We start from the raw sequence: 14,262 nt of genomic DNA on the forward strand, positions 1-14,262 counted from the left end.
TGTAAAAGCTACGCTTTTAATCATTCATGCTCTGCTTATTTTAATAAAGTATACTGTTTCGCAATGAAATTAATAAATATTAAATATCTCGCAGAATTAAACTTGCTAGACTACGTACTATTTAACCTAAGCAGAGAAATTTTAAGATATATCTTTGTAAATTACGTTTTCAAAGATCTAGAAATTTACAAAATCTATCTACATGTCTAATCTAAAGTATTTTCAGTTAGTTTTTGGGAAATCACAAACAAAATAAATATACCTTTTTTAAATAGAATATTAAGGATGATTAAAACTATGCTTTTTTGTATAAAAAATTTTAATGATAATTCTAGTTATTTCTTGTTTACTTGAGTTTCCAAAACCTACACAAAATTTATCAACTTTTGCAATCACAATTATTAGCTAATTGTCATTTTCGTCCGGTTTTATTATAAATGAGGACATTAAATTTAAAATTATTAAATCAAGAAAATCTTTTAATGTGCAAGCAGAATCAGCTTTAAAAACACTCAATACCCAACGACTTACGGACTCAATAATGATATTCAATACACCATAAGGAAAGATAGGCTGATAAACTCAAGCATAATATATAATAGTTATTCATCGCATCGTATTATAGACATTTTTCCTATTGAAATTAAAAATAAAATTTATAAATTTAGAACTAGTTTTGCTAGACTCGAGGGGCCGAAGCCATGGACTAACAAAATTATTTTTAAATCTATGATTTTTATTTTATTCTACGTGGAAAATTGCTGTAATTTTAGAATTGCTGAAGTCCGATACTGATTCAGCGGACATTAATCTGTTTCAAACATAGAATAAGGAGGAATAGAAGTGAAAACCCAAAATATTTCTGGGAAATTTGAAGGAATCTTTGACATGCGCAGTAGAGACAAGAATGCCAAAGTACAAATCACAATGACTAGTTTGACAAAATTAAAAAAGTTTAATTTGTATTAAAATCTAATAGATACTGCTAAAATTTTTTTTAAAGCCTTTAAATTTAGTTTAATATTGTATTTTGTAAGATTTGTCCCTGAATAAATTGTTAATATTTACTGTGGATAGTGGGTACGCTTTAACCCTTTAAATATTAGTGTCATGCTAAGAAAACCAACACTAAATCATACCTCATGTAGAGGTGATTCCAGCATTAGATGCTTGGTTGATTTAGACAAAGATGAAAAGTTACTTTATCCCTTAATGGCAACGACCCCCCATCCGGTTTTTTCTATCTCATTTTCTGTGTGTGAAAGATAAAGAGCCCAAACTGCTTGACTTTTTAAGTGTGGGTATGAGACATAACAGAGAGTTGAAATTTTTTGAATATCTCCATCCTGGCGGGCACAGGATGCCAGCAAACCTGGCAGGGTCATCCAGGTAAAGAGCAAAAATATTTTTTTGACTAAAACAAAGCATTTTATCTTACCAAAATACTAAATTATATCTTCTAGTAGTACATTCTCATATAAAATACAGGTGTTCAAGTTAATTTTAGGTTCCAGGTATGATCCTGCAGGTCCTGATCCTCCAGCTCTCCAGAAATTTTTGACTTAGAGACTTCAAATTTCAAACTTAAGCTTTTCTTATATGTCTACATAACTTAGTAAAATTTCATAAAGATCCGCCGCCGTTTTCCTGCCGACTGCCGACTGCGGCAACTGGCAGCTGCCAAGTACAGCTGTGGCCGCTGAAATTTATATTTTGATATTTCAAATATAAAATTTACATAAAGATAAACATTTTCTGCAAAAAAATTTTATTCTAGCTTCAAAAATAAAAAAATTACAGCCGTTTGAAATTTTTAAGTAAAAAAGGACCTAAAAACAAAGGTTGTTAAATAAAAGGGTGAAGGAAGTGAAAATTGACCTTGACTTACTTTAGGTCGGAAATTTATCATAACACAGGGGACTTGCACAAAAAATATTAGCCCTCTAGCTCTAGTAGGAACTGAGATAATAGGGGGGGGGGCGTTGAACGCCCCCCCCCCCCCAACTGATTAAGGTGTGGCAAGGGGCCCGACTGTAAGGGGTTAAATGTACACCTTGTTTTGATAAGTATAATTGACCACGTTATTAATTTTTAAGGGTCAGCTAAATGGGTACAACCCCTCCCCCCCCCTCCCCTACCTCAAGTTCATGTATGGATGTAGTTGCTAGAATGTATAATCAGCTGTTTGAAAACAGCATAGGAGCGAAACCTATCATAAAAATGCTGAGACCAATAATGTTGGTACATTTTTGAAAAGTAAGTTGCTTACTTAATTAAAATTCTTAAGGCTTTGCACATAAAATTCGATTTTAATCCATTGTGAATAGGGAAGGGAAAGCTGGATTCTTGGCTACATGGCTGTTAGTAAATTATTGCAAAAGGAATTTATTTTGAATATTTTTTCTGAATAATTACTGAAATCATGTTATTTACCACCAGCCTTATAGCCATTTTGGTCTTTCAAAAGTTCCAATTTTACTTCAGGCTAGCCAGGCAGAATCTTCTACCTGGATTCTATTCTATACTTTATCTTCTTTGGTTTCAAAGCCATACTGGAAAAGCCTTTCTTGCCAGCAAGATTTTTTTATTCCAATATTTATTTTATGAAAATTTGTCCATTTTTTATTGTTTGTTTCCTGATAAAACAAACAACTTTTGGCAACATACACTCCTTGCTTTCTTAGAATTCTCGAATTTACTATTAAATATTTTTACATTGTTTATTTATGTAATATTTATTTTTGGAAAGTTATGTCATGGCCAATTTTTAGGATTTCCATCCAGATAAAAAAAAAACATCTTTTGGCTACATCCATTCTTTGCTAAAAATTCTCTAATTCAATATGTTTACATTGTTTATTTATGTAATATTTATTTTTATATTTTAAAGTTAGTATGTTTTTCAACCTATTTTTAAAAAAATTACACTATTCTAAGACATGAAGATATATTTCGATTTTAGCAATCATTTTCAATTCATTTTGTCTAAAAAATATAGGCATGAGACATTAGATAACAGCAAATATGATCAAAGATATTAAACATACATTTATATAGAACAATGTCACAAATTATTTTGAATCTTAGGTATCACCATAAAATACAGATGACTACTGATAAAGTTTGAAATAAAAGATTAAAACATTAGTTTTTTAAAAAGGAGGAGTGGGGAATAATTCTTGGCCTTGTTTGAGTTATGGGGCGGGGCATAGTTTTTATTAGAGGAATTTTTTTGATGGTTAGGAAATAGGCGGAGTTTTGGATGGTGAGTTTGGTTGAAGGCGGAGACAGAAAAAACCTGGGAGGAGACAAAAAGTGGGAGGAGTGGGGGGGTTATGAAAAGGTTGTGGATTTATCTTTGTCCTTGGTTGTCTATGGGTGGAGATTTGGATTTTGAAATCTGTTAAAAAAATGGGTGGAGTTATTCCTGAGATGGGAAAAATTTTAATCTTTATGATATCCTGCTTTGTTTAGGTTTTAGGATGAAGGAAGAATTGGTGTTCTTTTGAATTAACCAAAAAAGTGAAAAAATGTGTACATTTTTTTGATAAAACATGAAATGAAAACTACATGGTATAAAATGTTGACTTATTTGAGAATTTTGGAAGTATAATTTGATGATGCAAACAATTGATTTGAGTTAAAAGATAACCTGAATATCAAAGAAGCTTAATCCTTTGAAATGTTAACTGTGTTTTAAAAGTTTTTTTTATAAAAATTTTCAAATGCACACAGTTAATTTGAGTTTAAAGAAATGTTCAGAAATAGAATATTTTTTACAAACTAAATGATGAGGGTTTTTTAGTAGATCTCTGAAACTGCAAACAAATGTTATGTGTTGAAAAAGAAATTTGTTGGAAAGATGGGTCTTGTTTGAAAACAGGATTTTTTTGTTTGATTGATGATTAAATGTTTGTTGGGTGAAGCAAATTACACAATTTTATTGAGAGCAGAATCAAAAGACCTAATCAAAAGTTTTTCCCTAGCTAGGCGTATCCAGGGGTCTGTGCTTCTTATTTTCTCTATTGGGACAATTTCCAAGTCTTGTAGATTGTGTCCTTGGGCCTTGAAATTTATTTTTGGAAAGTTATGTCATGGCCAATTTTTAGGATTTCCATCCAGATAAAAAAAAAACATCTTTTGGCTACATCTTCTCTTTGCTTTCTTAAAATTCTGTAATTCATCATTTAATATTTAATATTTACATTGTTCGTTTATGTAACACTCAGTTTCTGAAAGGTATGTCTTTGTCAATTTTTAGGATTTCTTTCGAGATAAATCCAACAACTTTTGGCAACAGCATTCTTTTGCTTTCTTAAAATTCTGTAATTCACCATATTCCATATCGGATTGATGAGAAAATACTTTTGCCCAGTTAACAGTGGGCCTGTAATACTCATCCAAATTTTTTTTAAAGCGAAGCTATTCCATTATATTAGTCTTTGAGTGATTTTATTTATAACTATTGGAGATGTATATTATCGTTCATTGACTTATCCCTTTAGATCCCTGATCCTAAAAAAAGGAGAGTTGGATCTTAAACATTTATGGCACTGTTCCATTGCATAACCAATCAGTAGGGGGTAAAATTTTATTTTTTGCTGTAATTCACATCTAACTATTTTTCTTAACCACTCCCTTTAAAATGGTATCAAATTTTCTAATCATAATAAATTATGTTGCTCATTCAAAATCTAGTTTCTTTCTCTTATCTTGGTACCTTTGTTGCAAAATGTAATCAAATTCCTTTAGAAGATTCATCATGTTGTATGATCTTTAAAACTCAAAAAAAAAATCAGCTTTGCAATTATTTTTTGTTTAATGATTTAACTTTTCAATCTTTGTTAATCCTTTTTAATACATCTTAATTTCTTTATAAATTAAGTAAAAACTTCGTAATCTGATTTTTTCGTTTGCTTTAATTAAACATTTTTTCTGTTTAAATTAAAGTTTTTTTCAATAATCTTAGAGTGTTAAAAAATCATGAGCCAAAAATGATTAGAATTAGAAAAAGATTAGATTAAAAATTTGATGAAAGACTCTAAACTGATCATCCTATTTAAAATTAGTACGGATTTTTTTGTTTGTAGATTAAGATTTCGATAACTGCTCAACAGATTGAGTTTTTTTTTATTTTATTGAAGGTTTGGTCACAAGATAGCTTTAGGCTATTTTCTGCTCTTCTTACCCTTTTAATGCTAGGGAAGCAGTTGCTAGTATTTCATGAGGAGGTTTTAGGTTCGATAAACTTTTTTTATAATTTATCCAAAAGTGTTGATTGTATTAAGGTATGGTGTGTGATATAATATATGCAGACTATATGTATGTTATGACACAACTATGTGGCGCGCCCTTTTAAACAAATTTACCTCATCATTTTACCCTTTTTAGGATTTCTGCCCCACGATATTCCCAGACAAACAATGGATGGCTTTCTAGAAGCCTTTTCAAGAATCAAACAAAGGGTCATCATGAAGTAAGTGAACCCTTTTTTTTACAAGCATTGAGAGTTCTCGAAAGCTTAGTAACACTTAAATAAATGCATTTATTTAATTACTTAAAATATGTTTTTTGACTATAAAAATTTTGGGAAATTCCTGATTGGGTAGTACAAACTAGCAGTGTTTTGTATTTTTCACCTAGAATTTTAATCTACACGAGAGGTGATTTTTTTATCACAATTGTGGTCTATATCAATATATCGTCAATTGTGTTATCCTATTATATAATGAAGTTTTGTCTGTAGGTTAAGACTTCGATAACTTATAATTCGATTGATTTCATCCTTTTAGGGAAGCTTCATATAGTTTTCGTGATGGTTTTAGGCTATTTTTCACAAGTTTCCTAACTGTAACCTAAGTCCCTAAACGATAAGCATGTCCTTATCGCAATGACCTTGTCCCGACTCTCAATTGGGTCTTTGAAAATCAACCAATGGTAACGGGAATATTAACACAGCTTAGTAGCAGGAAATAATTTGTTAGCAGACAAAAAAAAAGGGGGGGGGAAGTTATCTGTATATACATCTATACTATAGATCTGTTTCTTTTTAACTAATGATTGATTTTATTTTTTTTTATCTTCACGCTTGGTTTTTTATTAAATGATTAAGTTAGGGTACAATGTTTGGCACTTTCGATATAAGTAAATGATAATAAAAAACCCATAGAATGCGATAATAACTTCAGAAAAATCGAAGAAAATAGTTTTAATACTTAATTAACGTTTTTAAGTTTTTCTTCAAAAAGTTTAGATAAGATGCCTTTAAAAGTCGTCTATGATTTTGTCAGGGATAAAAATGTAACTTTAAAATAAGAATTACAACATATTTTTTTTAATTAGTACAAAGTAAAATTTTGAACATTTTATTGATCAGTATATTTTTTAAAATGTGAAGTAGAAACCTGAATATTTTATCATGAAAATTGTGTTATGATTTGATTGTCTGCTAGATTACAAGAAAAAAGATACTGACAGTACTTGTTGGTTCTTTAAAAATAATTAGGTAGATTACTTTCAGAACCCCTCTTTTTGCAATGTTATTTCAATAGAACAGAGTACTCAATATCTAGACAGCCAACCATTGTTTTAGAATTGTTCAATTTTTTTAACTTCTGATAAAAACAGAATTAATGGTATTTTTGTAAATATTATACCTCCAAGAAATGGCTATACTTCCCAATCATATGTTGTGTGATATTTAAGAGGAATTATTTTGATATAATGTCATTAAAATATTCGTTGAAAAAAGTGCTATTCTAGCTTATACTTTACATTTTAATGTGTATGATAATTCAAATAAAAGATAATGAAGATTTATATTATATTTAATTGTTATAATTATAAAGAAAAACCTGGAAACAGTAAAAAACTGACTTTATTTTATTGACGTAGGGAAAATTTTGTCAAATATTTGAATAAAAAAACAATACAAAACAAAATAAATTATTTTTAATATAGTCACAAAAAGGCTTAATGAGTTTAGGAAATATTTCATTCAATAATCATGTCATTTAAACTCTATCACACAGAATACAGTGTAAAAAGATGTTCTCGTTTTAATTTTAAGTAATTTCAAATGCATTTTAATACCTTTTAATGATTTATTTTTTGAAACATCTTTTTATAAAATGTTATTGATTTTTGAAGTTATATGTTAAAATGTTTTTAAATTTTGTTAACATTTTGTTTTAAATGTAGAAAATTGGTAATTCTAAACATTCAAAAAATGATTTTATTAAATTTTCATCACTTAAATTGCATGTTTGATGAAATTTTCAACTGATAATTCAAGAAAAATCGTTTAAGTTTTATTATATTTTACTTTGAAATGTTAAAAAAATATAATTATTGTCAAAAATGTGGAAGTTATACTTTCCTCAAAAAAAGACCTAAAACATGCAAATTAACACGTGTAATGAGATTTTTTTCTTTCAGGTTTAATTTTAAGTAATTATTGATATTTTTTGTAAAAAGGATTTTATATAAAAAGTTTTAAAACTCGAGTTATGTAGTGGTTCTAAAAAAGGTTGCGAATTTATGCAATTTTCTTGCAAAAAAAATTTTCTAGGATTTTAAAAATAGCAAAGGGTGTTATTAGACGTACTTACAGATACAATTGCAAAGTCATTTTGGCCAAACACTAAAATAAAGTTTTGACATCTGAGGGTCCAACCGTGTCTTGGAATACGACATACTTGTTATTTTATGCAGCGTAGTAAATAAAGTTTATTTAAGAACAACGCAATTGAAGGAATGTTTTCTCAACATTCATTTTTAATACCTAAGGGCGTTATAAAAGGTAATAAAAATAAACTGGTTTCATCTTTTCTTATAGGTCTTCTATACTTCCATTCCTTTATCTATTTTGAAAATTGGATAGAGGATAGGGGGGGGGGGGGAGATTTTCTTTTGGTTTGATTGGCACCATTCTTTGTAAAATAGCCCAAAAAACATTAAATACCATAATAAAACAACCCCTGCCTCTTTAAATTTTTAAAGACATTAAAATTTGTGTTTAAGAATTGGCTCTAAAGCTAATAATTCCATAATTATTAAATAGTCTTTTAAGGTTTGGAGTTTCATTTTTGTGATAATATTTACTTATTTTTAGGTTTGACCCCAAAGTATTATCGTATATACCAAAGAATGTTATGGTTGTGGACTGGTTTCCACAAATTGACCTACTAGGTAAGTCATTTTGTATCTTACATTAATATAAACTCTTCTCCTTTTTCTACCCATTAGATAAATTTGTTCATAGGAAAAACGATAAAAGGGCAATTAAGTCCAAAAGAATCGCAGAAAAAAATAGACTTAATCCAAGAAATCGTTATACAGTAATAATGTAAAAATGATAAGACATATTCTTCAGTAAACATAATCTATTTATAAATGTCAAGTCATTTACCCTACTTGCTCTGACGTTCTGATGGATGAACAGACGAACAGACATGCATTAGTTATAGAGTAGTTGAACTAATATAATTGAATATATATCGCTTTAGTATCATATGTAAAAGTAATAGGATGACTTGTTGTGTGTAGCAAAGGATCTTGCTAACCAATGAACCCTTATGGTTCTCTTATACAATAAAGCTTCTTATTGGTCCAGGGAAGGTTTACATTTGTTTCCATAGAGGGTACCTCCACACTCCTAAGATAAATTACCACAAGAAAAAAATTATCTTTAAAACTGATAATCAAAAGTGTATCGCGAGTCGACTCTCCCCCACTCTCTTCTTTCATGTGCCCCTAGAGGCCTTTTGGGGGGCTGAGCCGCCTGGTAAATATATATAATTTGTTTAGGTCACAATAACACATATTGTTTATATGATATGATTGTGATATGAATGGTGTCTCAGAATGATATTGTTAACCACTGAACCCATATGATTTCCCTAATAATATTTTGTTTAGGTCACAAAAACACATTATTGTTTATATCTCACTGTGGTATGAATGTAGTCTCAGAAGGATCTTGTTAACCACTGAACCCATATGGTTTCCCTAATAATATTTTGTTTAGGTCACAATAACACATTATTGTTTATATCTCACTGTGGTATGAATTTAGTCTCAGAAGGATCTTGTTAACCACTGAACCCATATGGTTTCCCTAATAATATTTTGTTTAGGTCACAATAACACATTATTGTTTATATCTCACTGTGGTATGAATGGAGTCTCAGAAGCTATCTATCACAGGTAAGCTATGGCAGTTTTTCGATCAGTCAAACACCTCTTGACGGCATCAGGTGCTATGATTCAGCCAATTAATTCAATTTGAAATTGCCGAAAATTAAATATTTTGTTAGCGTAGAGTTGGCGTAAAACTTGTTTTTTTATTTAATTAAAGGGAAGTGGGTAAAAGGGGGGAGAAATAAATGAAGAGGAAATTTTGACCTGGAATTGTTTTTCAGATGAGCATTACCTAGTCCCTGGGCTAAATAAAAATTACTTTTGGTTGATAAACCTGGATAACCTATGAGGAAAGGAATACACCATTAGGGTTATTAATAATCCGAAATATCTTGATTTAATTTACATAGACACAGACAACTCTTTGATTGTATGACTTTTTTTCTGTAACCCTTTTAAGAAGTGTACGTACATGTGAGTAACTTGAATAATCAATATCAACAATAAACAGCAATATTTTGTTTCAGAGTACCAATTTTGGGGATGCCAATATTTGCAGATCAAGCAGACAATGCTATCAAACTCAAAGACAGAGGCATCGGTGAGTAAATGTTTATTACTTCATAACAATTTACTGTTCTTTTTCTCTATAAAAAATGTTGCTGTACTATTATTTTATTTATATTTTGTTTAATTAAACTCCTGTTTTAGCTTTGTTCTGTTGCATTTAAAAAAAGACAAATGGCTTGTTACTTCAAATTTTATAATATTAGAGCATTACACCCATTTTTAGGAGCTTAGTTACTCTATAACTATAACTTAATGTCCGCCCGGCCGAATATAAATTCTATAATCAATATCAAAATGGACTTACATTATCCTATAGTGACGCAACATTTTTTCAAGATATAATTATCCCATTAATTTCATTTTGAAAATGTGATTTCTAATACGATGGGACACTGTTTTAAATCTAGCCCCTTAAAAGGACTCTCCACAGAAAAATCAACTTTGGATTTTTGAAAATCTAACCTGAAATTATTATTCTCTGTTCAATTTTAGGCATTTTTTGTTTTTGTGGCATCGCGATCGAAGCCCTTTGAAAATTTTGTCCGCCGCCTATTTGTACTGCCGCTATAATAATATATACTTCACTTTCCTCCACTCAATATATGTTCGCCGCTAAAGAATATTTGCTCCATTGCAACCGGCCGCTCTACGATTTATTCTCTTCCTTGACTGGACAATCCTGCCGCCTCCATTTTGTGTTCGCCTCCGCCAAATATAACCATCTTTTGCCGCAGTTGCCGCATTCATCGCCCTTCTCCGCCGCTACTCCGCTATACATTGCGTACGTAGCTATACACAACACCCCCAGCCTCCATTTAATTTCTGAACAAGGAAGAGTGGAGCATGTATTAAAAAGCGACGTACAGCGGAGTAGCGGCGGAGAAGGGCGATGAATGCGGCAACGGCGGCAAAAATAGAAGCTAAAAATCACTAAAGCAGCACAAATTAAATGGCGGGAGGATTCACTTAAAGGAGGTAAAAAATTTCAAAGGGCTTTGATCGCGATGCCACAAAAACAAAAAATGCCTAAAATTGAACAGAGAATAATAATTTCAGGTTAGATTTTCAAAAATCCAAAGTTGATTTTTCTGTGGAGAGTCCTTTTAATATGTTAAGTTCTTCTTTTAAAATTTTTCCATTCTTGCTATAAGAATTTCCATTCTTTGTCCAAGCCGATGTAAAATTATATAGCCTAAGGTATTATTATCAAAATTGAGGCCTCTTTCTTTGGTAGTGGGCCTAGATAGGCAGGCTTGCGTAATTTTATCAGTTAGGAGATTGAAGTCAAGCTATCTTTCATTATAAAATATTTGTAAAGATTCCTTGTCTTATGAAAATACATTCGTAAATTGGTAGGTATTGTCAATAAAAACTAAATAAAGAGATAAAGATACCTTTATATACTTTTTATATAGGCATCATTTAGAGAACCCAAGAGTATCACCCGCTTGTAACAACCAGACAACCAGCTCTTTGATCACACGACCATTGTTTAGAAGTTCTAAATGTGCATAGTAATTAGTTTCGCATGTTTACCGGCCAAGGCAATCCCCTGACAAAGCCCAAATTTTGTCAAAATAGTGTCAAAAATCTTCCATGAGACGTCATAAAAATGAGGGATTATCCATCTCTTTTTTAGGGGTTTTCTTTCCAACTTCTTCTCTCATCTCCCTCTTTTTTATGACGTTACATGGATCATTTTTGACACAATTTGGGCTTTTTCCAGTCCCTTGTTTTTACTGAACCGCCCAACTATAATAGCTTTCACAAGATTATAATTATATGATAAACAAAAGGATGGAGGAGAATAAAGGTTTAATAATTAGAAAGTTTATTGCTTGTCATTATTCATTTTTTTTAGTAGTGCACCTACTCCAAAATTAGATTTTGTACATTGAGCAAATATTGTGTTTTTAAGTGTTAATAATTGTCTATGTTGCATTCAAGTCTCTGCGCCAAAAAAGAATTTCGACTTTTTTGTACTTTTTCTTGGGATGTTGGCGCACCCTCCCCCTTAATAGTTATAAACCTTCCCGGGACCTAAAAGAAGTAACCCTGGTAACCGATCGGTTCAGTGGTTAGCTAGGTCCTTTGGTACAAACATACAAACACACAAACACATCCTGGTACTTTATCGTAGGGATAAAAGCATCTCTCCTACAATCATAGCTCGAATTATTTAATATACACATGTTAAAAATTAAAAAAACATCAAATGAGCTTGGCTATTAGGAATGTTTTGATCCTTGTTGTAAAAGCAATTTGTAAATATTGTACAGTGACCAGTAGCAAAAATGCAAATTTCATTTCAGTCATTTTGCTTCTGGGTATTAATAGGTATTCCCTTTTAATCATTCTAGTGGCTTTGAAAAGGCCTCTAAGAGTTTTTAAAAGTAATTTTAAGATTTAGTTATCTGAAGATAATCATGAAACTCCTCATAACCAAGTCGAAGCTTGATATAAAATTAATAAGTAACACGTTTTAAATAAATACTCATTTGAAAAGTAAATCAGAAGATAGATAGATTGATATATGATCAATATTTTAAAAGTTACCTGATGAATTTTACTAATTCTTTTATGTTTTTTTTTCTTCTTGTTATTTTGTTATTTAATCAATCATACTTTAAAATAAAGTAATTAGCAATTACTCAAAAAGTAATATTTCAAATGTCTAATAATCTAAGTGTAATTTCTTCAATAATATTGGTGCCTTATCTATGTTTTTAATTAATTATTTTAGATCATAGTTATGTTAACTAAACGCTTATTAGCCATTTACTTTGATATATACAACTTGAATATTTTTGTTACAATTCCCCTGATATTGTAATTCCATTTTTTCTCCCACTAAAGATTCAAAAACTGCTGGATAAAAACCTGAGCACGCCACTGTATATGTTTGTAATTACTATAAATCGCAATTAGTGCAGATTGATAATATGCAAATAAATTAAAATATCCGGGAAAAGAGTGGATATGGGACTGCAAATTACACTGGTACCCACAGTTTCTTAGCCCATTATTTTTTTAGCTTAAAAACTTTAAGTACTTTTATTGAATTTTTATATGTTTATTACACACTTGTAAAATTCAAATTTTTCATCTAATATTCTATAGAATTGGCAATTTTGTTTATAATTATGGGAAATGTATAAAGATTCATCATCCACTTTAATATCTCTGAAAATATCAGATATATTGTGGTATTCGGCAGCTCTGGACCATGCAGAAACCCAGACATTATAGTGATGCTACGCACCTAGTTAAATCCTGTTATCCTACAATTATGAAGCCACCTGAAAAGATGTCAGATAACGGTACTGATTTTATCCCTCAGTTGTCCTGCAAATGGAGGGAGGGGTGTTAACCCTCCCTCTCCCATCTTAAGCACCGGAACCTTCCCCTTCAACCACCAAGTTATCAGCACCACCTCAACCCTGAGGATAAAGGATCTAAACCTGCCCCCACACAGACTGTTGTTGTCACAAGTAATCATCAAACCTACCCTCTTTAGTACCCAGACCTACCACTCAACCCCTCTATGCTTATCTACCTATTGTGCTGCTCCATGGGCTATCCTGCCTGCCCCAGACAGGGATAGCCATCTACCTAACCATTGCAATTATCTATGTTTTACTGTATGATTTATCTTTAACCATCTTTATTCCTAATCCATATGTATTTATATTATGGTTAACTGTATTCTTAATCCCCCCCACCCTTTCCAGGGATGGGGAATCATGATTGCCCAAACTGACTATTGTATATGTATTATAATGCTTGTATGTTATGATCATTTATTCCTATCCATGTAGTTATTGTTTGTTGTATATAACTTTAGTATCTTACAACCCTTCAATAAAGTGACAACTGAAATAGATGTTGATCATTATCTAGTGAAAGCTAGAGAAGCGTAGCTTCTCTATAGTAAGGTGTCCACGTCTGTCACACTGCCGTAGTCTTTATTCGAACTCTGGTGTCTGCCATTTACCCTAGGCGGATACCACAATTTTGGTGACAGCTGTGTGAGATTACGGCGAACCACAAGTGTAGAGCAGACGCGCATCTGAGGCGAAGGTACTCCCAGCAGTGAATCTGGCAAAACTGACGCAAGCAACCTGAATTACCCACCCTGGATAGCAAAGTTTAACTCTGCATCCGGCAGTTGTGGAAGCAAGACAGCGAAATTTGATGAATAACCGCGAGCAGCGCTGATATCTAACGGAGAATTGAGCGCCAAAAGGGCTGAAACAGGCCTGCGGACCGGCTGAAACAAGCCAAAGAAGTGTAAACGGCTGAAAATAGGCCAATTTTACTGCAAGAAATAGCAGGATCCGAACCAGTGGCGCTAGTAGGACGGGACATTCCCTGCCGCCATCAGCTGGATTTGGATAAGCGGCGCTAGCAGGACGGGACATTCCCTGCGGCCGATAGGCTGAAACATGCCACATAGCTGCAAGCTGCGAGCCAACATACGAGTGTAGTGCACCAGAACAGAGAAAAACTACGTCAACTCTAAGTGTCCTGAGAGGCTACAACGCAGCCACC

General features: G+C 31.8%; 1 protein-coding gene across 2 annotated transcripts in view; it reads left to right on the forward strand.

Moving 5' to 3' along the window:
* LOC145325149 (UDP-glucosyltransferase 2-like) overlaps window positions 1–14,262 on the forward strand; it is a 93,216-nt gene that overhangs the window by 65,367 nt on the left and 13,587 nt on the right. For both annotated transcript variants that reach the window (XM_080168006.1, XM_080168007.1), the window contains exons 15-18: window positions 5,392–5,476; window positions 8,114–8,190; window positions 9,138–9,207; window positions 9,669–9,742. In XM_080168006.1, coding sequence (XP_080024132.1) covers window positions 5,392–5,476; window positions 8,114–8,190; window positions 9,138–9,207; window positions 9,669–9,742 — 306 coding nt within the window. The remainder of the gene's footprint in view (window positions 1–5,391; window positions 5,477–8,113; window positions 8,191–9,137; window positions 9,208–9,668; window positions 9,743–14,262) is intronic.

The sequence above is a fragment of the Acartia tonsa genome, chromosome 7 (genome assembly GCF_053477335.1).
Source record: "Acartia tonsa isolate MP-2025a chromosome 7, ASM5347733v1, whole genome shotgun sequence".
In the NCBI taxonomy this organism is placed as follows: domain Eukaryota; kingdom Metazoa; phylum Arthropoda; class Copepoda; order Calanoida; family Acartiidae; genus Acartia; species Acartia tonsa.